General features: G+C 45.9%; 1 protein-coding gene across 1 annotated transcript in view; it reads right to left on the bottom strand.

Annotated features, from left to right (window-relative positions):
- The window catches only part of LOC115183930 (CDK5 and ABL1 enzyme substrate 2), a 65,125-nt gene that overhangs the window by 24,919 nt on the left and 14,307 nt on the right, over nt 1-25,899 (bottom strand). The window contains exon 2 of the mRNA XM_029744907.1: nt 1,713-1,808. Coding sequence (XP_029600767.1) covers nt 1,713-1,808 — 96 coding nt within the window. The remainder of the gene's footprint in view (nt 1-1,712; nt 1,809-25,899) is intronic.

A 25,899-nucleotide genomic window follows, 5' to 3' on the forward strand; every position in this document is an offset into this window, starting at 1 on the left:
GTACTGTATAGTACCATGGAAATGAAATATTAAACACATTTTGCTATGTCTTTTTCAAATTGGCAGGCGTTACGTATCGTCAATCATGAAAATTATAATGCAATGTATTACTTTGAATGAGAATTTTGTCACAAAAAAAAACAAAAAAAAACGATTTTCCATTTAGGAAAAGGAATTGCAGCAAACATCATATTTATAAATTTACCCATTGGAATTTAAGATTGAATTAGATTGAACTAGATTTCCATAGGGTTGTGGGTCGAAAACTGAAATTTGAATTTTCAGTTCGCTACCTGAATTGACTGAACTGAAATGGAATTGATCCCAACGCTGCCGGGACGAGCCTTTCCTGTGGCTCAGTTGGTAGAGCATGGTGTGTGCAACGCCAGGGTTGTGGGTTCGATTCCCACGGGGGGCTAGTACAAAAAAAAAAAGTGCATGAAATGAAATGTATGCATTCACTACTGTAAGTCGCTCTGGATAAGAGCATCTGCTAAATGACTAAAATGTAAATGTAAAATGGAACGTGAGAGGCACAGCAACGAACTACTCTAAGAATTGTGTTCTGTTGATTGGGAGTGTGGGAACCACTGTTATAAGTCCATATTTTGTTTTGTTCAAGCCAAGCAATGACATGCCAGGCAGTGTATAACAGTGACAGGATACTCTTTAAAACCATAATAATAGCCTGCAGCAGTGACTAAACACCTCCCTCTGCAACTGGATCCTGGACTTCCTGACAGGATGTCCCCAGGTGATAAGGGTAGGTAACGACACATCTGCCACGCTGATCCTCAACACAGGGGGTCCCTCAGGGGTGCGTGCTCAGTACCCTCCTGACGAAAACAACGGTGTTAGGCCTGATCACCAAACGGCGACGACCCACTAGACTGATTTAATAGTAGACCCAGCAGTAGAACAGAGCGAGGTAACAGGTGATCATATAGGTCCTCTGTCTGAAGGGTTAGCCAGGTAACTAGTGGATTCACGCTTTACTATGCTTAACCGTGACCTGACCTAAGAAACCAAAGTCAAAACGAGAAAGACATTCAGCATCTCTGGGACCAAAGGACGTGTGTTTTTTTCTCTTTAGTATTAACATGGATGTACAGGTTAACTGTCGACATTATGGAAACACCTGAGTAAATGAGGGATACAAAAGTGTATTGAAGGAAGGCGCTTCTACACCTGCGTGTTTCTGAGATAATTAATCAATTAACATCCCATAATGCTTCTGGTCATGTATAAAATGCTAGGCAGGCCATTATTTTTGGCCATAGAGTTCCAAACCAATGGCGTTCCAGACACTAGTAGAATCTACGCCAAGGTGCATTGAAGCTGTTCTGGTTGGTGATGGCCCAACGCCCTATAAAGACACTTCATGTTGGTGTTTCCTTTATTTTGGCAGTTACGTGCATATTCCTCATTGGTATTAAAGGCCTACTGTGTGACAGTTACAGTAGACTTTGATCATGTTAATGAATGGTATTGCAGCGTATATAAGGCCTAGTCCTCATCAAAACCCTGAACTGGATCTTTGTTCAAGCACCTCTGGGTTGGACAGAAGACACAGAGACAGTGTATTTTAAAGGATAAAGGACACTGTCGCCATTTTCTTCCTCCAAACACAGGAAGTTCTGTGGGAGAAGGAGGAAATGCTTCAGGAAGGGCAGCCTCGAGGAGTAGGGCTCTTGAAATGAGTATGTTCACACCTGCTGCCTTGCGTGTCGTACTGTCTCATGTTCTTGATGAAGTGGACCTTCTTCACAGGGCGAGGTCTGGGAGAGCCCGACAGGTTCCGAGTCCGACTGTAGGGGAGAGGAAGGGGGAGTGGGGGAGGGATGAGGGGGAGGGAAGCAAGAGAGAGAGAGGGAAGGAGGGAGAGAGAGGGAAGGAGGGAGAAAGAGAGAGGGAAGGATGGAGAGAGAGAGAGAGAGAAAGAGAGAGAGAGAGAGAGAGAGAGAGAGAGGGAATGAGGGAGTAAGAGGGAAGGAGGGAGGCAAGAGAGAGGGAAGGAGGGAGGCATAAGAGGGGGAAGGAGGGAGGCAAGCGGGAGAGAGGGAAGGAGGGAGGCAAGAGAGAGGGAAGGAGGGAGGCAAGAGAGAGGGAAGGAGGGAGGCAAGAGAGAGGGAAGGAAGGAGAGAGAGAAGGAAGGATGGAGGGAGAGAGAGAGAAAGAGGGAAGGAGGGAGGGAGAAAGAGGGAAGGAGGGAGGCAAGAGAGGGAAGGAAGGAGAGAGAGAAGGAAGGATGGAGGGAGAGAGAGAGAAAGAGGGAAGGAGGGAGGGAGAAAGAGGGAAGGAGGGAGGCAAGAGAGAGGGAAGGATGGAGAGAGCGAGAGAGAGTGAAGGAGGGAGAAAGAGAGAGGGAAGGATGGAGAGAGCGAGAGGGAAGGAGGGAGGCAAGAGAGAGGGAAGGAGGGAGGCAAGAGAGAGGGAAGGAGGGAGGCAAGAGAGAGGGAAGGAGGGAGGCAAGAGAGAGGGAAGGAGGGAGGCAAGAGAGAGGGAAGGAGGGAGGCAAGAGAGAGGGAAGGAGGGAGGCAAGAGAGAGGGAAGGAAGGAGAGAGCGAGAGGGAAGGAGGGAGGCAAGAGAGAGGGAAGGAGAAAGAGAGAGGGAAGGAGAAAGAGAGAGGGAAGGAGGGAGGCAAGAGAGAGGGAAGGAGGGAGGCAAGAGAGAGGGAAGGAGGGAGGCAAGAGAGAGGGAAGGAGGGAGGCAAGAGAGAGGGAAGGAAGGAGAGAGAGAAGGAAGGATGGAGGGAGAGAGAGAGAGAAAGAGGGAAGGAGGGAGGGAGAAAGAGGGAAGGAGGGAGGCAAGAGAGAGGGAAGGAGGGTGAAAGAGAGAGAGAGAGAAGTACAGTTAGTCATGAAACACAGACACAAGCGACTCCCCAGTTTCCAGTCCCAACAGTCACCAATCATCATAGTAAACAAAAACTGCTAATAAGAGTGGCTGAATCCAAGCCTTTGTTACTGTGATGAAACGCATGCAGCGTTTCAACCAGTGATCACTGTCTTCAGTCTGTCACTTTCACCTTTCTCACCTTTATTATTCCACCATAGATCTCGCTCCTCTGTCTTTGGTCACAAATCTGTTTTCATTCACTAACACTGTGAGAAGATGGTCGAGCTTTCAAGCTGTATTATGTTACACTACATGGCCATTAGTATGTGGACACCCCTTCAAACGAGTGGATTCAGCTATTTCAGTCTCACCCATTGCTGACAGGTGTATAAACTCGAGCATACAGCCATGCAATCTCCATAGACAAACTGGGGGGCTTAAGGGAAATCTTAACGCTACAGCATACAATAACATTCTAGACGATTCTGTGCTTCCAACTTTGTGGAAACAGTTTGTGGAAGGCCCTTTCCTGTTTCAGCATGACAATGTCCCCGTGCACAAAGCGAGGTCAATACAGAAATGGTTTATTGAGATCGGTGTGGAAGAACTTGACTGACCTGCACATAGCCCTGACCTCAACTCCACTGAACACCATTGGGATGAATTGAAACGCCGACTGCGAGCCAGGCCTAATCGCCCAACATCAGTGCCCGAGCTCACTAATGCTCTTGTGGCTGAATGGAAGCAAGTCTCCGCAAGAATGTTCCAACATCTAGTGGAAAGCCTTCCCAGAAGAGTGGAGGCTGTTATAGCAACCATGATATTGAAATGAGATGTTCGATGAGCAGGTGTCCACATACTGTGTAGTGTACATGTGGCCTATATACAAGGACTCTGAATGTTTATAGCCGTAATTCAAACCACATAAGAGCCGCGTAAGTGGATAAGAAAACGCTGAATGGGAAAAGTTTAGATTTGAGCAGAAATCTGTGGGAGTGCTGATGATGCTGATGTCACAGCGATTATCATCTCAACTGAAGTTACATAAGAACAGTAGAGCCAGTGTCTCTCTCGGCGTGGCTCTCTCTGCCTGGCTCTCTCTCTCTCTGCGTGGCTCTCTCTCTGCCTGGCTCTCTCTCTCTCTGCCTGGCTCGCTCTCTCTCTCTGCCTGGCTCTCTCTCTGCCTGGCTCTCTCTCTCTCTGCGTGGCTCTCTCTCTCTCTCTGCGTGGCTCTCTCTCTCTCTGCGTGGCTCTCTCTCTCTCTGCGTGGCTCTCTCTCTCTCTGCGTGGCTCTCTCTCTCTCTGCGTGGCTCTCTCTCTCTCTGCGTGGCTCTCTCTCTCTCTCTCTGCGTGGCTCTCTCTCTCTCTGCGTGGCTCTCTCTCTCTCTGCGTGGCTCTCTCTCTCTCTGCGTGGCTCTCTCTCTCTCTGCGTGGCTCTCTCTCTCTCTGCGTGGCTCTCTCTCTCTCTGCCTGGCTCTCTCTCTCTCTGCGTGGCTCTCTCTCTCTCGGCGTGGCTCTCTCTCTCTCGGCGTGGCTCTCTCTCTCTCTCGGCGTGGCTCTCTCTCTCTCTCGGCGTGGCTCTCTCTCGGCGTGGCTCTCTCTCTCTCTCTGCGTGGCTCTCTTTCTCTCTCTGCGTGGCTCTCTTTCTCTCTCTGCGTGGCTCTCTTTCTCTCTCTGCGTGGCTCTCTTTCTCTCTCTGCGTGGCTCTCTCTCTCTCTCTGCGTGGCTCTCTCTCTCTCTCTGCGTGGCTCTCTCTCTGCGTGGCTCTCTTTCTCTCTCTGCGTGGCTCTCTTTCTCTCTCTGCGTGGCTCTCTTTCTCTCTCTGCGTGGCTCTCTCTCTCTCTCTGCGTGGCTCTCTCTCTCTCTCTGCGTGGCTCTCTCTCGGCGTGGCTCTCTCTCGGCGTGGCTCTCTCTCGGCGTGTCTCTCTCTCTGCGTGTCTCTCTCTCTGCGTGTCTCTCTCTCTGCGTGTCTCTCTCTCTGCGTGTCTCTCTCTCTGCGTGTCTCTCTCTTTGCGTGTCTCTCTCTCTGCGTGTCTCTCTCTCTGCGTGTCTCTCTCTCTGCGTGTCTCTCTCTCTGCGTGTCTCTCTCTCTGCGTGTCTCTCTCTCTGCGTGTCTCTCTCTCTGCGTGTCTCTCTCTATCTCTCTGTCTCTCTCTCAATTCAATTTAAGGGGATTTATTGGCATGGGAAACAAATGTTTACATTACCAAAGCAAATTAAAATAGATAATAAATAAAAGTTCTCTCTCTCTCCATCCTCCCCTCTCTCTCCATCCTCCCCTCTCTCTCCATCCTCCCCCCTCTCTCCATCCTCCCCTCTCTCCATCCTCCCCCCTCTCTCCATCCTTAACCCTCTCTCTCCCTCTCTCTCCATCCTCCCCCCTCTCTCCATCCTCCCCCCTCTCTCCATCCTCCCCCCTCTCTCCATCCTTCCCCCTCTCTCCATCCTCCCCCCTCTCTCCATCCTTCCCCCTCTCTCCATCCTCCCCCCTCTCTCCCTCCCTCTCCATCCTCCCCCCCTCTCCATCCTTCCCCCTCTCTCCATCCTCCCCCCTCTCTCCCTCCCTCTCCATCCTCCCCCCTCTCTCCATCCTTCCCCCTCTCTCCATCCTCCCCCCTCTCTCTCCCTCCCTCTCCATCCTCCCCAACTCTTCCACCCCCTCTCTCCATCAATATCCCTTCTCCCCCTCTCCATCTCTCCCCTCATCCCTCTCATTCCCTCTCTCCCTCTCATTCCCCTCTCCCTCTCAATCCCCTAACCAGTACTGTCTGGTGGTTTTTGGGTCCTGCATTTAGTCTAAATGCAGGGGAGAGAGGGAGAGACTCAAACCAGATGTTAATCTCTCTACGTGAGAAAAAAGAACATTGAAATAGGAGGCACTTCTCTTATTACAGCTGGGTAGCTTGAGGCAGCAGCCCTGGTATTACAGCTGGGTAGCTTGAGGCAGCAGCCCTGGTATTACAGCTGGGTAGCTTGAGGCAGTCCTCTTATTACAGCTGGGTAGCTTGAGACAGTCCTTATATTACAGCTGGGTAGCTTGAGGCAGCAGCCCTCTTATTACAGCTGGGTAGCTTGAGGCAGCAGACCTCTTATTACAGCTGGGTAGCTTGACACAGCAGGCTGCTTATTAATTCTAGAATTTTGTAACGTTTGTTTGGGACAGGTGGTAAATAGGGATGCACGATATATCGTGGAACACATTAGAATCGGACGATATTAGCTAAAATTGCCAACATCGGTATCGGCCCGATGTCTTGTTTAACACCGATGTCAAAGCGCCCGTGCATACCTACATAACGTAGGTACATGACGTAATGACGCCACGGAAAATGTTGCTCTACACGTGCAACACAGCATTCCTAACCTAGACCACAATGTCTGCTGTGTGGATCAAGCAGTCAACAAGTCCAGCAGTCATTTGAAAACAATGACCAGTAGAAACTGCAGTCATTTTCATTATTTTTAGCAATGATTTAGGAATGCTTGTGAGTAATTATTAGCTAGGTTGCCACTTGTTGTTCGCCTATTGAAATTGAACTTCAGTTCATGAAAATAAATAGCTAGCCAGCTACTTAACCCTGTTGCCCAAAGCTAACATTATATGCAGCCAGCTAGCTTCATCTGGCTAGTGAGGCTCGACGGAACTTGGTAGCTGGCTACATTAAGGATTAGGCACAATCGTGGAATTTGCAGTTTGCCTTCAAAATAAAAGCATGTAATTGACAGTGCTACAAATGAATACAAATAGTAGAATTATGCCATACTTTTATTTTGAAGGCTAACCGCAAAGTCCACTATTGTGGCTAATCCTAATTGTGGCTAGCTTCACATCAAATAAGAACTGTTTTATAAATTAGCTAGCTAACTATAGCTACTGAAACAGATTATGTCGTTTTGCTATGTTTTGGGGGAAGAACATTGTTTGCATCTATGAGCTCGCTAGCTTTTTTTATGACCAGCATTGTAGGTACGCGAGACCACTTTACCAGCATCATAGCATACGTATCGATGAATCGCTGTGACATAAAATGCGAGTGATAGTGTAATCAATGTGTAATAACTAGAGGTCGACCGATTATGATTTTTCAACGACGATACCGATTATTGGAGGACCAAAAAAAGCCGATACCAATTAATCGTCCGATTTGTATATATATATATATATATATATATATATATATATATTTGTAATAATGACAATTAAAACAATACTGAATGAACAATGAACACTTTTATTTTAACTTAGTATAATACAGAAATAAAATCTATTTAGTTTCAAATAAATAATGAAACATGTTCAATTTGGTTTAAATAAAGCAAAAACACAGTGTTGGAGAAGAAAGTAAAAGTGCAATATGTGCCATGTAAAAAAGCTAATGTTTAAGTTCCTTGCTCAGAACATGAGAACATATGAAAGCTGGTGGTTCCTTTTAACATGAGTCTTCAATATTCCCAGTTAAGAAGTTTTAGGTTGTAGTTATTATAGGAATTATAGGACTATTTCTCTCTATACCATTTGTATTTCATATACCTTTGACTATTGGATGTTCTAATAGGCACTTTAGTATTGCCAGCCTAATCTCAGGAGTTGATAGGCTTGAAGTCATAAACAGCGCTGTACTTCAAGCATTGCTAAGAGCTGCTGGCAAACTCAGTAAAGTGCTGTTTGAGTAAATGCTTACGAGCCTGCTGCTGCCTACCACCGCTCAGTCAGACTGCTCTATCAAATATCAAATCATAGACTTAATTATAATATACACACAGAAATACCAGCCTTAGGTCAAGTCCGGAAACTCTCTTCTGAAAACAAAATGTTTATTCTTTCAGTCAAATGCGGAACCGTTCCGTATTTTATCTAACGGGTGGCATCCCTAAGTCTAAATATTCCTGTTACATTGCACAACCTTCAATGTTATGTCATAATTATGTATAATTCGGACAAATTAATTACGGTCTTTGTTAGGAGGAAATGGTCTTCACACAGTTCGCAACGAGCCAGGCGGCCCAAACTGCTGCCTATACCCTGACTCTGCTTGCACTGAACGCAAGAGAAGTGACAATTTCCCTCGTTAATATTGCCCGCTAACATGAATTTATTTTAACTAAATATGCAGGTTTAAAAAAAATATAATTGTGTGTATTGATTTTAAGAAAGGCATTGATGTTTATGGTTAGGTACATTTGTGCAACGATTGTGGTTTTTTTCGCGAATGCGCTTTTGTTAAATCATCAAGTTGAAGTAGGCTGTGATTTGATGATAAATTAACAGGCACCGCTTTGATTATATGCAACGCAGGACAAGCTAGTTAAACTAGTAATATCATCAACCGTGTGTAGTTAACTAGTGATTATGTGAAGATTGATAGTTTTTTATAAGATACGTTTAATGCTAGCTAGATACTTTCCTTGGCTCCTTGCAGCTACAAGGTCCTTTTGATGCTGCACTTGTGTAACAGGTGGTCAGTCTGCCACTCAGTCTCCTTGTGGATTGCAATGTAATCGGTCATAATCGGCATAAAGAAAATGCCGATTACCGATTGTTATGAAAACTTGAAATCGGCCATAATTAATTGGCCATGCTGATTAATTGGTCAACCTCTACTCTGAACCAATTACATACATTTGGGGACAGGTCGAAAAGCATTAAACATTAATGGCTTACTTCTTTTCACTCTGTCATTTAGGTTAGAATTCTGGTGTAACTACAATGTTGTTGATCCATCCTCAGGTTTCTCCTATCGCAGCCATTAAACTCTGTAAGGGTTTTAAAGTCACCATTGGCCTCATGGTGAAATCCCTGAGCAGTTTCCTTCATTTACATTTTAGTCATTTAGCAGACGCCCTTAACCAGAGCGACTTACAGTAGTGAATGCATACATTTCATTTCATACATTATTTTCTGTGCTGGCCCCCCGTGGGAATCGAACCCACAACCCTGGTGTTGCAAACACCATGCTCTTCCAACTGAGCTACAGAGCAACTGAGTAACACCGTACCCAAACCGTCCGCGCCAGTGCAACATCGTGCGCAAATTGATTTTGTCCACCCCACACAAAACGCAATCACAAAACGCAGGCTGAAATATCAAAGCAAACTCTAAACCAATTACTGTATGTGGGAACTCCTTCAAGACTGTTGGAAAACCATTCCAGGTGAAGCTGGTTGAGAGAATGCCAAGAGTGTGCAAAGCTGTCATCAAGGCAAAGGGTGGCTATTTGAAGAATCTGATATAAAATATATTTTGAATTGTTTAACACTTTTTTGGTTACTACATGATTCCATATCTGTTATTTCATAGTTTTGATGTCTTCACTACTATTCTACAATGTAGAAAACAGTAAAAATAAAGAAAAACCCTTGAATGAGTTCAAAAATGTTTGACCGGTAGTATATATAGCTGTAACCCTAAGACATCCCTCTGTAATCTCTCTCTCTCTCTCTCTCTCCCTCCTCTCCCCTTCACTCTCTTTCCCTCCCTCATCCCCCCTCCTCCACCCTCTCTCTCCCTCCCTCTTTTATCTTTGCCTCTTTCCCTGTCTCCCCTTCACTCTCTTTCCCTCCCTCATTCCCCCTTCCCCTCCTCCACCCTCTCTCTCTCTCTCTCCCTCCCTCCCTCTTCTATCTCACTGTCTCCCCTTCACTCTCCATCCCCCCTCCCCCTCCTCCACCCTCTCTCTCTCTCTCTCCCTCCCTCCCTCTTCTCTCACTGTCTCCCCTTCACTCTCCATCCCCCCTCCCCCTCATCCACCCTCTCTCCCTCCCTCTGTCCCTCCCCCTTCCATCTTTGCCTCTCTCCCTGTCTCCCCTTCACTCTCCATCCCCCCTCACCCTCCTCTACCCTCTCTCTCTCTCTCTCTGTTGTTTTTAATCAGAGGTACTGAGCTGACTGAGGATCAATGTGCTGATCTTTGTTCAAGGTTTCAGGGGGAGGCAGTCGTCAGTCAGGGCTGTGACATCACCGTCCAAGGGCTTTAGCTTTAAATACTTTTAAATCCTTAAGCTAGCCTTTATTGCGGCGCTAGCTTTATGAAGTGCTGTTAGGGCTGGAGTGGTAGCTGCTAGCTTCACTCTGCCTTAGTAGTTGATTTGGTGCCCTAAAACCCCTGCTGTGTAGCACTAGACTAGCTCTATCAGTGCTGTTACTGTAGCCCGTTAGCTTAAATCAGTACTGTGCCCTCGATGCTGATTGGTGATCTACGACTGTTACTATAAACTTTACTGGTTGCTGATTGCTTGGTCCGATGAATACATTCCAGGCTTCTTGACACCAGGTGCAATATGACACTAACACTGCTGTACGGGTTGGGGTGTTCAGGTACAGTCATTCAGGTCGTCCAGGGACAGTCATTCAGGGACAGTCATTCAGGTCGTCCAGGGACAGTCATTCAGGTCGTCTAGGTACAGTCATTCAGGTCGTCCAGGGACAGTCATTCAGGTCATCCAGGGACAGTCATTCAGGTCATCCAGGGACAGTCATTCAGGTTGTCCAGGTACAGTCATTCAGGTCGTCCAGGGACAGTCATTCAGGGACAGTCATTCAGGTCGTCCAGGGACAGTCATTCAGGTCGTCCAGGGACAGTCATTCAGGTCGTCCAGGGACAGTCATTCAGGTCATTCAGGGACAGTCATTCAGGTCGTCCAGGGACAGTCATTCAGGACGTCCAGGTACAGTCATTCAGGTCGTCCAGGGACAGTCATTCAGGTCGTCCAGGGACAGTCATTCAGGTCGTCCAGGTACAGTCATTCAGGTCGTCCAGGGACAGTCATTCAGGGACAGTCATTCAGGTCGTCCAGGTACAGTCATTCAGGTCGTCCAGGTACAGTCATTCAGGTCATCCAGGGACAGTCATTCAGGTCGTCCAGGGACAGTCATTCAGGGACAGTCATTCAGGTCGTCCAGGGACAGTCATTCAGGGACAGTCATTCAGGTCGTCCAGGGACAGTCATTCAGGGACAGTCATTCAGGTCGTCCAGGGACAGTCATTCAGGGACAGTCATTCAGGTCGTCCAGGTACAGTCATTCAGGTCGTCCAGGGACAGTCATTCAGGTCGTCCAGGGACAGTCATTCAGGTCGTCCAGGGGCAGTCATTCAGGTCGTCCAGGTACAGTCATTCAGGTCGTCCAGGTACAGTCAAATACACATGGATGAAAGGTGGAGCCGTCTTGCCTTTTTCTCTTTTGGTTATGACTCCGAACGCTACACACACTTTATTGTCGTCACAATTGTAATGATTTAACCGACCTCTAATTCCCCGTCTACCAAAGGTTGTACGACATGATGGAAGTGGTTTGTATGTGGTTTATAAAACATTCCGTGGTAGTATAGTGGGAAACAGTGAATGGTGAGTTGACCTAATGTCCTCCTGTCAGTATCAGTGTGGAAGTTGAGGCTTAGTAACATCCTCTGATGGGAGATCTAACACTAATTCAGTTGACTGCAAGAGACATACTGAAGATAGCCTACAGCTGAGGAAGGACGATACTGTGCTGCGCTGTGCTGTGCTGTGTTGTGTGTGTTGACTATTCTTGTGGGGACCAGAAGTCTCCAAAATAATACTAAACAAAGAAAACGTGACCAACTACTGTTTCTAGGGGGTTTAGGGGTAAAGTTAGTATTAGGTTAAGGGTTAGGATTAGGTTAAGGGTTAGAATTAGGTTAAGGGTTAGGATTAGGTTAAGGGTTAGGATTAGGATTAGGTTAAGGGTTAGAATTAGGTTAAGGGTTAGGGTTAAGAGCTAGGGTTAGTTTTAGGGTTAGGGTTAAGGTTAGGTTTTTGGGTTAAGGTTAGGAGCTAGAGTTAGAGTTAAGGTTAGGTTAGGGTTAGGGTACAGATTAGGGTTAGGGGTTATAGAAAATATCATTTTTAATGGGACTGAATTGTATGTCCCCACAAGGTTAGCTGCACAAGAATGTGTGTGTGCGTGCTACAGGCTTTTATCTATGGTATTGTTTCCAACTCGAATTACGATAGAAATGATCTACAGAGCATTCAGAAAGTATTCAGACCCCTTGACTTTTTCCACATTTTGTTACGTTACAGCCTTATCCTAAAATGGATTCAGAAAAAAATGAATCCTTATTAATCTACACACAAAACCTCATAATGACATCATAATACCCCATAATGACATCACAATACCCCATAATGACATCACAATACCCCATAATGACATCACAATACCCTATAATGACAAAACGCAAAACCAGAAATACCTTATTTACATAAGTATTCACACACTTTGCTATGAGACTCAAATTGAGCTCAGGTGCATCCTGTTTCCATTGATCATCCTTGTGATGTTTCTACAACTTGATTGGAGTCTACCTGTGGTACATTCAATTGATTGGACATGATTTGGAAAGGCACACACCTGTCTATATAAAGTACCACAGTTGACAGTGCATGTCAGAGCAAAAACCAAGCCATGAGGTCGAAGTAATTGTCTGTAGAGCTCCGAGACAGGATTGTGTCGAGGCACAGATCTGGGGAAGGGTACCAAAACATTTCTACAGCATTGAAGGTCTCCAAGAACACAGTGGCAGCCAACATCCTTACATGGAAGAAGTTTGGAGCCACCAAGACTCTTCTTAGAGCTGGCAGCTCGGCCAAACTGAGCAATTGGGAGAGAAAGGCCTTGGTCAGGGAGGTGACCAAGAACCCAGAGACCAAGAACCGACAGAGCTCTAGAGTTCCTCTGTGGAGATGGGAGAAACTTCCAGAAGGATAACCATCTCTGCAGCACTCCACCAATCAGGCCTTTACGGTAGAGTGGCCAGACGGAAGCCACTCCTCAGTAAAAGGCACATGACAGCCCGTTTGGAGTTTGCCAAAAGGCACCTAAAGGACTCTCTGACCATGAGAAACAAGATTCTCTTGTCTAATGAAACAAAGATTAAAATCTTTGGCCTGAATGCCAAGCGTCACATCTGGAGGAAACCTGGCACCATCCCTATGGTGAAGCATGTTGGTGGCAGCATCATGCTGTGGGGATGTTTTTCAGCAGCAGGGACTGGGAGACTAGTCAGGATCGACGGAAAGATGAACGAAGCAAAGTACAGAGAGATGCTTGATGAAAACATGCTCCAGAGCTCTCAGGACCTCAGACTGGTGCGAAGGTTCCCCTTCCAACAGGACAACAACCCTAAGCACACAGCCAAGACAACGCAGGAGGGGCTTCAGGAAAAAAGTCTCTGAATGTCCTTGAGTGGCCCAGCCAGAGCCCAGACTTGACTTGAACCCGATCGACCATCTCTGGAGAGACCTGAAAATAGCTGTGCAGCGACGCTCCCCATCCAACCTGACAAAGCTTGAGAGGATCTGCAGAGAAGAATGGATGAAACTCCCCAAATACAGGTGTGCCAAGCTTGTAGTGTCATACCCAAGAAGACTCAAACCTGTAATCGCTGCCAAAGGCGCTTCAACAAAGTACTGAGTAAAGGGTCTGAATATTTATGTAAATGTGATATTTCGTTTTTTATTTTTTTATTTATACATTTACCAAAAATTCTAAAAACCTGTTTTTGCTTTGTCATTATTGGGTATTGTGATGTCATTATGGGGTATTGTGATGTCATTATGGGGTATTGTGATGTCATTATTGGCTATTGTGTGTAGATTGATGAGGGGGAAAAAACAATTTAACCCATTTTAGAATAAAAGCTATAGCGTAACCAAATGTGGAAAAAGTCAAGGGGTCTGAATACTTTCCGAATACAATGTACATTCTACTACAGTATTATCAACAGTTCCTTCCCTTTTAGTTGACCATTAGTTACTACTGTTTGGATAGTAATACCACCAGGACCAGGCCATACACTGAGTGACAAATTGAACCCAACCCCATTTCCAACGAAAATGACAATGCTATTGTATTAGCATCGCGTAATAGCTTTTAGGATTAACCATCACTACTAATATTACCTGCTGCTTACCTACCTGGCTCCTACAGTAGTATTCTTAATGGATTGGGACACGACACAGCCTACTGACTGGGACAAATTGAAACCCAACCGCCGCCAAACCCAATCTCATTTTGAAACAGAAATTACAATTTTTTATGTATTAGCATTGCACAATGATTCTAATCACAGATTAACCATCACTAGCATAATATTTTCCTATGTTTTAGAGGGTTGAATGTTGACTGACATCAGTTAAGAGACATTATACCATTTAGTGGGAAAATTCCAGACTGAGAATTCCTGGCTGCATCCCAAATGGCCTCGTATGGGCCCTGGTCACATCCCTATGGGCCCTGGTCACAAGTAGTGTACACCCTATTCCCTATGGGCCCTGGTCACATGTAGTGTACACTATATAGGGAATAGAGTGCCATTTGGGATGTTTGCTTCATGAACATCTGGCTAGGGTCATGAGAACACAGCGACATGTCATCTCATTTCAGATAAACTCTGTTACATAGTCTAGATTTAGTTTTGTTTTTGTTACAAATGCCCAGGTGACCTATGGGTCTGACAGACAGACTCTATTGGACGGACATATTAGGAGAAAAAGAAACTATGTTATCTGTCCTGGAATGTCTATCTGTTAGCAGATAGACAGATGACATATTATGTTAAGTGGGCGAAAGGCTAGGGGCTGTGTGTGTGTGTGTGTGTGTGTGTGTGTGTGTGTGTCTGTGTGTGTGTGTGTGTGTGTGTGTATATGTGGCTGGCTGTCTCAAACTGTTTATACAGCAATTTGGCTCTGGAGACAGACAGCCTGGGAAGAGAGAGGGTAAAGCAGAGCAGAGGACAGAGGCTTGTCAACATGGGTTACACTGCTTTCACATTGGGATTTCCGGAATAGCCACAGGAAGTAGTTTGGGGGTGTGGGGCTGCTGGCGCTGCAGACGGCTATGTCGGTCAGGTAATAGAGGACTATTTAAAGGCCCAGTCTACTAATTTTGTGAGAGAAAAAAACAAACATGTTTATATGGCTTCCTTACAAACAGGCCCATTTTTTTACAACATTCTTGCCGCGATTACGCCTTTTAAACCTCTCGTACGCACGTCGGCGTGCTGGAGACAAGCGGAGGTAGTGGTGAGGAGGTAGTGGTGAGGAGGTGTAGGTGAGGAGGTAGTGGTGAGGAGGTAGTGGTGAGGAGGTGTAGGTGAGGAGGTGTAGGTGAGGAGGTAGTGGTGAGGAGGTGTAGGTGAGGAGGTAGTGGTGAGGAGGTGTAGGTGAGGAGGTAGTGGTGAGGAGGTGTAGGTGAGGAGGTAGTGGTGAGGAGGTGTAGGTGAGGAGGTGTAGGTGAGGAGGTGTAGGTGAGGAGGTAGTGGTGAGGAGGTGTAGGTGAGGAGGTGTAGGTGAGGAGGTGTAGGTGAGGAGGTGTAGGTGAGGAGGTGTAGGTGAGGAGGTAGTGGTGAGGAGGTGTAGGTGAGGAGGTAGTGGTGAGGAGGTAGTGGTGAGGAGGTAGTGGTGAGGAGGTAGTGGTGAGGAGGTGTAGGTGAGGAGGTGTAGGTGAGGAGGTGTAGGTGAGGAGGTGTAGGTGAGGAGGTAGTGGTGAGGAGGTGTAGGTGAGGAGGTAGCGGTGAGGAGGTGTAGGTGAGGAGGTAGTGGTGAGGAGGTAGTGGTGAGGAGGTGTAGGTGAGGAGGTGTAGGTGAGGAGGTAGTGGTGAGGAGGTAGTGGTGAGGAGGTGTAGGTGAGGAGGTGTAGGTGAGGAGGTGTAGGTGAGGAGGTGTAGGTGAGGAGGTAGTGGTGAGGAGGTAGTGGTGAGGAGGTGTAGGTGAGGAGGTGTAGGTGAGGAGGTAGTGGTGAGGAGGTGTAGGTGAGGAGGTAGTGGTGAGGAGGTAGCGGTGAGGAGGTAGCGGTGAGGAGGTGTAGGTGAGGAGGTAGTGGTGAGGAGGTGTAGGTGAGGAGGTGTAGGTGAGGAGGTGTAGGTGAGGAGGTAGTGGTGAGGAGGTAGTGGTGAGGAGGTGTAGGTGAGGAGGTAGTGGTGAGGAGGTGGAGGTGTAGGTGAGGAGGTGTAGGTGAGGAGGTGTAGGTGAGGAGGTGTAGGTGAGGAGGTAGTGGTGAGGAGGTAGTGGTGAGGAGGTAGTGGTGAGGAGGTAGTGGTGAGGAGGTGTAGGTGAGGAGGTGTAGGTGAGGAGGTGTAGGTGAGGAGGTAGTGGTGAGGAGGTAGTGGTGAGGAGGTGTAGGTGAGGAGGTAGTGGTGAGGAGGTGGAGGTGTAGGTGAGGAGGTGTAGGTGAGGAGGTGTAGGTGAGGAGGTGTAGGTGAGGAGGTAGTGGTGAGGAGGTAGTGGTGAGGAGGTAGTGGTGAGGAGGTAGTGGTGAGGAGGTGTAGGTGAGGAGGTGTAGGTGAGGAGGTAGTGGTGAGGAGGTGTAGGTGAGGAGGTAGTGGTGAGGAGGTAGTGGTGAGGAGGTAGTGGTGAGGAGGTGTAGGTGAGGAGGTGTAGGTGAGGAGGTGTAGGTGAGGAGGTGTAGGTGAGGAGGTGTAGGTGAGGAGGTAGTGGTGAGGAGGTGTAGGTGAGGAGGTAGCGGTGAGGAGGTGTAGGTGAGGAGGTAGCGGTGAGGAGGTGTAGGTGAGGAGGTAGTGGTGAGGAGGTAGTGGTGAGGAGGTAGTGGTGAGGAGGTGTAGGTGAGGAGGTGTAGGTGAGGAGGTAGTGGTGAGGAGGTAGTGGTGAGGAGGTGTAGGTGAGGAGGTAGTGGTGAGGAGGTAGCGGTGAGGAGGTGTAGGTGAGGAGGTGTAGGTGAGGAGGTGTAGGTGAGGAGGTGTAGGTGAGGAGGTGTAGGTGAGGAGGTAGTGGTGAGGAGGTAGTGGTGAGGAGGTGTAGGTGAGGAGGTGTAGGTGAGGAGGTAGTGGTGAGGAGGTGTAGGTGAGGAGGTGTAGGTGAGGAGGTGTAGGTGAGGAGGTGTAGGTGAGGAGGTGTAGGTGAGGAGGTAGTGGTGAGGAGGTGTAGGTGAGGAGGTAGTGGTGAGGAGGTAGCGGTGAGGAGGTAGCGGTGAGGAGGTGTAGGTGAGGAGGTGTAGGTGAGGAGGTAGTGGTGAGGAGGTAGTGGTGAGGAGGTGTAGGTGAGGAGGTGTAGGTGAGGAGGTGTAGGTGAGGAGGTAGTGGTGAGGAGGTAGTGGTGAGGAGGTGTAGGTGAGGAGGTGTAGGTGAGGAGGTAGTGGTGAGGAGGTAGTGGTGAGGAGGTGTAGGTGAGGAGGTGTAGGTGAGGAGGTAGTGGTGAGGAGGTGTAGGTGAGGAGGTAGTGGTGAGGAGGTAGCGGTGAGGAGGTAGCGGTGAGGAGGTGTAGGTGAGGAGGTGTAGGTGAGGAGGTAGTGGTGAGGAGGTGTAGGTGAGGAGGTGTAGGTGAGGAGGTGTAGGTGAGGAGGTAGTGGTGAGGAGGTAGTGGTGAGGAGGTGTAGGTGAGGAGGTGTAGGTGAGGAGGTAGTGGTGAGGAGGTGGAGGTGTAGGTGAGGAGGTGTAGGTGAGGAGGTGTAGGTGAGGAGGTGTAGGTGAGGAGGTAGTGGTGAGGAGGTAGTGGTGAGGAGGTAGTGGTGAGGAGGTGTAGGTGAGGAGGTGTAGGTGAGGAGGTAGTGGTGAGGAGGTGTAGGTGAGGAGGTAGTGGTGAGGAGGTAGTGGTGAGGAGGTAGTGGTGAGGAGGTGTAGGTGAGGAGGTGTAGGTGAGGAGGTGTAGGTGAGGAGGTGTAGGTGAGGAGGTAGTGGTGAGGAGGTGTAGGTGAGGAGGTAGCGGTGAGGAGGTGTAGGTGAGGAGGTAGCGGTGAGGAGGTGTAGGTGAGGAGGTGTAGGTGAGGAGGTAGTGGTGAGGAGGTAGTGGTGAGGAGGTGTAGGTGAGGAGGTGTAGGTGAGGAGGTAGTGGTGAGGAGGTAGTGGTGAGGAGGTGTAGGTGAGGAGGTAGTGGTGAGGAGGTGTAGGTGAGGAGGTGTAGGTGAGGAGGTGTAGGTGAGGAGGTAGTGGTGAGGAGGTAGTGGTGAGGAGGTGTAGGTGAGGAGGTAGTGGTGAGGAGGTAGTGGTGAGGAGGTGTAGGTGAGGAGGTGTAGGTGAGGAGGTAGTGGTGAGGAGGTAGTGGTGAGGAGGTGTAGGTGAGGAGGTAGTGGTGAGGAGGGTAGCGGTGAGGAGGTGTAGGTGAGGAGGTGTAGGTGAGGAGGTGTAGGTGAGGAGGTGTAGGTGAGGAGGTAGTGGTGAGGAGGTAGTGGTGAGGAGGTGTAGGTGAGGAGGTGTAGGTGAGGAGGTGTAGGTGAGGAGGTGTAGGTGAGGAGGTGTAGGTGAGGAGGTGTAGGTGAGGAGGTAGTGGTGAGGAGGTGTAGGTGAGGAGGTGTAGGTGAGGAGGTGTAGGTGAGGAGGTAGTGGTGAGGAGGTGTAGGTGAGGAGGTGTAGGTGAGGAGGTAGTGGTGAGGAGGTGTAGGTGAGGAGGTGTAGGTGAGGAGGTGTAGGTGAGGAGGTAGTGGTGAGGAGGTGTAGGTGAGGAGGGTGTAGGTGAGGAGGTAGTGGTGAGGAGGTGTAGGTGAGGAGGTAGTGGTGAGGAGGTGTAGGTGAGGAGGTGTAGGTGAGGAGGTAGTGGTGAGGAGGTGTAGGTGAGGAGGTGTAGGTGAGGAGGGTAGTGGTGAGGAGGTGTAGGTGAGGAGGTGTAGGTGAGGAGGTGTAGGTGAGGAGGTGTAGGTGAGGAGGTAGTGGTGAGGAGGTGTAGGTGAGGAGGTAGTGGTGAGGAGGGTAGTGGTGAGGAGGTAGTGGTGAGGAGGTGTAGGTGAGGAGGTAGTGGTGAGGAGGTGTAGGTGAGGAGGTGTAGGTGAGGAGGTAGTGGTGAGGAGGTGTAGGTGAGGAGGTGTAGGTGAGGAGGTAGTGGTGAGGAGGTGTAGGTGAGGAGGTGTAGGTGAGGAGGTGTAGGTGAGGAGGTGTAGGTGAGGAGGTAGTGGTGAGGAGGTAGTGGTGAGGAGGTAGTGGTGAGGAGGTAGTGGTGAGGAGGTGTAGGTGAGGAGGTAGTGGTGAGGAGGTAGTGGTGAGGAGGTGTAGGTGAGGAGGTAGTGGTGAGGAGGTGTAGGTGAGGAGGTAGTGGTGAGGAGGTAGTGGTGAGGAGGTGTAGGTGAGGAGGTAGTGGTGAGGAGGTAGTGGTGAGGAGGTGTAGGTGAGGAGGTGTAGGTGAGGAGGTAGTGGTGAGGAGGTGTAGGTGAGGAGGTAGTGGTGAGGAGGTGTAGGTGAGGAGGTAGTGGTGAGGAGGTGTAGGTGAGGAGGTAGTGGTGAGGAGGTGTAGGTGAGGAGGTAGTGGTGAGGAGGTGTAGGTGAGGAGGTAGTGGTGAGGAGGTGTAGGTGAGGAGGTGTAGGTGAGGAGGTAGTGGTGAGGAGGTAGTGGTGAGGAGGTAGTGGTGAGGAGGTGTAGGTGAGGAGGTGTAGGTGAGGAGGTAGTGGTGAGGAGGTAGTGGTGAGGAGGTAGTGGTGAGGAGGTGTAGGTGAGGAGGTGTAGGTGAGGAGGTGTAGGTGAGGAGGTAGTGGTGAGGAGGTAGTGGTGAGGAGGTGTAGGTGAGGAGGTCTAGTTTAATAAATCCACCATCAAAAAAATGATTACATTATTCATTTGTTTAGGCAGTTTAAGAAACATTATACGACTAATAAAATGTTTTTTTAAAATGTTTTATTATTTTTTTAAATAATAGAAAATCATATTTTGAGTTTAATTAGGCCTGTTGTCACGGCGTCCGTGTAACCAACGGCTATACCGTTCACATGAAATGAATAGATATTTATTTTGTTCATTAAAAACAGACAAGAAACACCCCGATCACAGTCAACACGTAATATTTTTCCCACACAACTTGTGTCATGGGAAGGTGTGGAACTGCTGTCATATACATTTGAAAAAAAAGTGATGTTTTGAAACAGCCCAAGCTTTTTTGATCCAGGTTTCATCTCTTTCCTACCCTCCACTTTGTTATGAAGCAGATGTAGGGTCTTCATCACGATACCATTAGGAAAATAACAACAATCCTATTTTCTCTTGTTCATATTTCACAACCTTCCGTGGGCTTTTGGAGTTGCATTTACGCGATCGAGCAAAATAACAGGCCTACTCTTGATTTAGGCTACATTTTAGCATGCTAAATGTATCTGATCAGTGATACAGTCGTGGCCAAAAGTTTTGAGAATGACACAAATGTAAATTTTCATAAAGTCTGCTGCCTCAGTTTGTATGATGGCAATTTGCATATACTCCAGAATGTTATGAAGAGTGATCAGATTAATTGCAATTAATTGCGAAGTCCCTCTTTGCCATGCAAATGAACTGAATCCCCCAAAAACATTTCCACTGCATTTCAGCCCTGCCACAAAAGGACCAGCTGACATCATGTCAGTGATTCTCTCGGTAACACAGGTGTGAGTGTTGACGAGGACAAGGCTGGAGTTCACTCTGTCATGCTGACTGAGTTCGAATAACAGACTGGAAGCTTCAAAAGGAGGGTGGTGCTTGGAATCATTGTTCTTCCTCTGTCAACATGATTACGTGCAAGGAAACACGTGCCGTCATCATTGCTTTGCACAAAAAGGGCTTCACAGGCAAGGATATTGCTGCCAGTAAGACTGCACCTAAATCATCCATTTATCGGATCATCAAGAACTTCAAGGAGAGCAGTTCAATTGTTGTGAAGAAGGCTTCAGGGCGTCCAAGAAAGTCCAGCAAGGGCCAGGACCGTCTCCTAAAGTTGATTCAGCTGCGGGATCGGGGCACCACCTGTACAGAGCTTGCTCGGGAATGGCAACAGGCAGGTGTGAGTGCATCTGCACGCACAGTGAGGCGAAGACTTTTGGAGGATGGCCTGGTTTCAAGAAGGGCAGCAAAGAAGCCACTTCTCTCCAGGAAAAACATCAGGGACAGACTGATATTCTGCAAAAGGTACAGGGATGGACTGCTGATGACTGGGGTAAAGTCATTTTCTCTGATGAATCCCCTTTCCAATTGTTTGGGGCATCCGGAAAAAAGCTTGTCCGGAGAAGACAAGGTGAGCGCTACCATCAGTCCTGTGTCATGCCAACAGTAAAGCATCCTGAGACCATTCATGTGTGGGGTTGCTTCTCAGCCAAGGGAGTGGGCTCACTCACAATTTTGCCTAAGAACACAGCCATGAATAAAGAATGGTACCAACACATCCTCCGAGAGCAACTTCTCCCAACCATCCAGGAACAGTTTGGTGACGAACAATGCCTTTTCCAGCATGATGGAGCACCTTGCCATAAGGCAAAAGTGCTCGGGGAACAAAACATCGATATTTTGGGTCCATGGCCAGGAAACTCGCCAGACCTTAATCCCATTGAGAACTTGTGGTCAATCCTCAAGAGGCAGATGGAACCCCCCCCCCCCACAAATTCTGACAAAGTCCAAGCATTGATTATGCAAGAATAGGCTGCCATCAGTCAGGATGTGGCCCAGAAGTTAATTGACAGCATGCCAGGGCGGATTGCAGAGGTCTTGAAAAAGAAGGGTCAACACTGCAAATATTGACTCTTTGCATCAACTTCATGTAATTGTCAATAAAAGCCTTTGACACTTATGAAATGCTTGTAATTATACTTCAGTATTCCATAGTAACATCTGACAAAAATATCTAAAGACACTGAGGCAGCAAACTTTGTGAAAATTTATATTTGTGTCATTCTCAAAACTTTTGGCCACGACGGCAGATGAACACTTGATTTAGGCTACATTATAGCATGCTAAATGTTTCTCATCAGTGATAGGTGAGCAAACGAATAGATTTTAGTGTTGTATTTATTAGTATCCCTATTAGCTGTTGTCGAGGCAGCAGCTACTCTTCCTGGGGTCCACACAAGATTAAGGCTACATCACATAAAATAAAAAATAAAAACAGTACCTCATAGAACACATTATAACACCACTACATATCTACAATACATTATAACACCACTACATATCTACAACACATTATAACACCACTACATATCTACAATACATTATAACACCACTACATATCTACATTATAACACCACTACATATCTACAATACATTATAACACCACTACATATCTACAACACCACTACATATCTACAATACATTATAACACCACTACATATCTACAACACCACTACATATCTACAACACCACTACATATCTACAATACATTATAACACCACTACATATCTACATTATAACACCACTACATATCTACAGTACATTATAACACCCCTACATATCTACATTATAACACCCCTACATATCTACATTATAACACCCCTACATATCTACAACACCACTACATATCTACATTATTACAGCACTACATATCTACATTATTACACCACTACATATCTACAGTACATTATAACACACTACATATCTACAGTACATTATAACACCCCTACATATCTACAGTACATTATAACACCACTACATATCTACAACACCACTACATATCTACATTATTACAGCACTACATATCTACATTATTACACCACTACATATCTACAGTACATTATAACACCACTACATATCTACAACACCACTACATATCTACATTATAACACCACTACATATCTACATTATAACACCACTACATATCTACAGTACATTATAACACCACTACATATCTACATTATTACACCACTACATATCTACAGTACATTATAACACCACTACATATCTACATTATAACACCAGTACATATCTACATTATTACACCACTACATATCTACATTATTACACCACTACATATCTACATTATTACACCACTATATATCTACATTATAACACCACTACATATCTACAGTACATTATAACACCACTACATATCTACAGTACATTATAACACCACTACATATCTACATTATTACACCACTACATATCTACATTATTACACCACTACATATCTACAGTACATTATAACACCACTACATATCTACATTATTACACCACTACATATCTACATTATAACACCACTACATATCTACAGTACATTATAACACCACTACATATCTACAGTACATTATAACACCACTACATATCTACAACACCACTACATATCTACAATACATTATAACACCACTACATATCTACAACACCACTACATATCTACATTATTACACCACTACATATCTACATTATAACACCACTACATATCTACATTATAACACCACTACATATCTACATTATAACACCACTACATATCTACATTATAACACCACTACATATCTACATTATAACACCACTACATATCTACAGTACATTATAACACCACTACATATCTACATTATTACAGCACTTCTCTACATATAGTTGACCACACGCAGGTAGGCTATTGCTTCAAATGTATTTAAACGATTGGATGACTTTGGCAGTTTCAGTAAGCAACAGTTTGATACGTACCTTCAACGGCATTAGCCTACTTTATTCCAGTATTTTCGTCATTCAGTGATATTTATTCCCACAGTAAGTTGTTCTTTGTGTATCCATTCAGTAGTGGTTCAGAAAACAGTACATGCTTAGTGATGGGCTACGGGAAGAGATAGACGAAGATGCAGTTCCTTAGACCGCTGTCCCACTCAGGAGTACAATACAGTGATGGGAGGTAACTCTACAATTCACTTGAAAAGGCAAGAAACACAGGTAAATGATATTGGAGGCGTGGCTTAATGAGGGCATTCCATTTTTAAATTTTTTGTTTTAAGCTGATAGAACTGAAATCTGGACCGTCTACATGGTCCCAGTGACTCTATCAGTTTGAGTAATGACTACAAAATCACTTAGTGACTGTACTCTGATTCATATTAAAGCTGCAATATGTCACTTTTTGGCAGCGGTGGAAAAAGTACTCAATTATCATACTTGAGTAAAAGTAAAAGATACCTTAATAGAAAATGACTCAAAGTAAAAGTGAAAGTCCCCCAGTAAAATACTACTTGAGTAAAAGTCTAAAAGTATTTGGTTTTAAATATACTTAAGTATCAAAAGGTAAAAGGAATTGCTACTAAAGTACTTAAGATTCAAAAGTAAAAGTATAAATCATTTTAACTTCCTTATATTAAGCAAACCAGATGGCACCATTTTCTTGTTTTTTTAATTTACTTATGGATAGCCAGGTGGCTAGCCAGGCACACTCCAACACTCAGACATACTTTACAAATTAAGCATTTGTGTTTAATAATGTGTTTGCCAGATCCGAGGCAGTAGGGATGACCAGAGATGTTCTCATGATAAGTGTGTGAATTGGACCATTTTCCTGTCCTGCTAAGCATTCAAAACATAACGAGTACTTTTGGGTGTCAGGGAAAATGTATGGAGTAAAAAGTACATTATTTTCTTTAGGAATGTAGTAAAGTAAAAGTTACCATAAATATAAATAGTAAAGTACAGATACCCCCCAAAAAACTACTTAAGTAGTACTTTAAAGTATTTTTACTGAAGTACTTTACGCCACTGCTTATTGGTCGACCTGACCAAATTCACATAGAAATGTGAGTTATAGATCTGTCATTCTCATTGAAAGAAAGTCTAAGAAGCGGTAGATCTGTTCTATGTGCGCTATTTCTAGGCGTCCCGTTCTTAAGTTGAGTTCTTGCGTCTTTTACTTTAGGTTTTGTACACCAGCTTTAAAACAGCTAAAAATACAATGTTTTTGGTTATTGACAAGATATATTACAACTGTTTAGATTTGTACAATGATTCTCTACATTTTACATTGCTGGTTTTGTCACATATATTGAAATTAGACAAACTATTAGAATTTTAACAACCAGGAAATGGCAATGCAATGTCTGCACAGTGCACCATTGAGTAATGACAGCACATTGGTGATTTACAGTGTAGAATGTGTCATCATTGTGCTGTAGGGTGTGGTTTGCTTGTTCCTTGTGTTAAAACCTAACTAATACAATTTTTTTTAGTTTCCCAAGACAGAAAAACAACCATGTTTAGACAAACCCTACACAAAACAAAAACACATCAATTATGTTATCCAGATTCCAGCACAGGGCTTGTTCTCACAGAGAAGACCTCTGCTGTGGAGTGTGCGTGCTTGTGTCTGTCTGTGTGTCTCTATGTAAAAAATAAATAAAAACATTTATCACATTCGCTTAATTAAATGAGCTGTTTTAAATGGCTCTAAGGCTGAAGGCTGTAAACATTACACAATCAAAGTGTATCATGGCTCTGTCTATTCTTCACCAGCACTGTTCTGTCTTGTAAAATACAATAATATATAGCTAGGCCCTATGGCTACTTCTGATGAGTGGATACTTCATGCAGGGCAAATAGACGCAATTTGTCATAATACTCAGGTAATAACATACTTAGCATCAGAAGTCTGTGACCATTGGTTCAAGGTCAGGGTTACTTCCTGAATTGACCCCAAGCCTGCTTTGTTTGTTTGTTGTTTTTTTCCACCAGGCTGACTTTGACATCATGTTGTGTGTGTGTGTGTGTGTGCGTGCGTGCATGCATGCATGCGTCACTGTGAGAGATTGACCTGAGCTGACCACAACCCAACAACAACAACACACGGCTCTATATCAAATCAAATTGTATTTGTCACATGCGCCGAATACAACAAGTGTAGTAGACCTTACAGTGAAACCCTTAACCAACAACGCAGTTTTAAGAAAATAGAGTTAAGAACAACCACACTGTGACTCAGCTGGCTGACTATAACAACACACAGGCTCTATACCAACCACACTGTGACTCAGCTGGCTGACTATAACAACACAGGCTCTATTCCAACCACACTGTGACTCAGCTGGCTGACTATAACAACACACAGGCTCTATACCAACCACACTGTGACTCAGCTGGCTGACTATAACACACAGGCTTTATACCAACCACACTGTGACTCAGCTGGCTGACTATAACAACACACAGGCTTTATACCAACCACACTGTGACTCAGCTGGCTGACTATAACAACACACAGGCTCTACACCAACCACACTGTGACTCAGCTGGCTGACTATAACAACACACAGGCTTTATACCAACCACACTGTGACTCAGCTGGCTGACTATAACAACACACAGGCTTTATACCAACCACACTGTGACTCAGCTGGCTGACTATAACAACACACAGGCTCTACACCAACCACACTGTGACTCAGCTGGCTGACTATAAC

The sequence above is a fragment of the Salmo trutta genome, unplaced genomic scaffold (genome assembly GCF_901001165.1).
Source record: "Salmo trutta unplaced genomic scaffold, fSalTru1.1, whole genome shotgun sequence".
NCBI lineage: Eukaryota > Metazoa > Chordata > Actinopteri > Salmoniformes > Salmonidae > Salmo > Salmo trutta.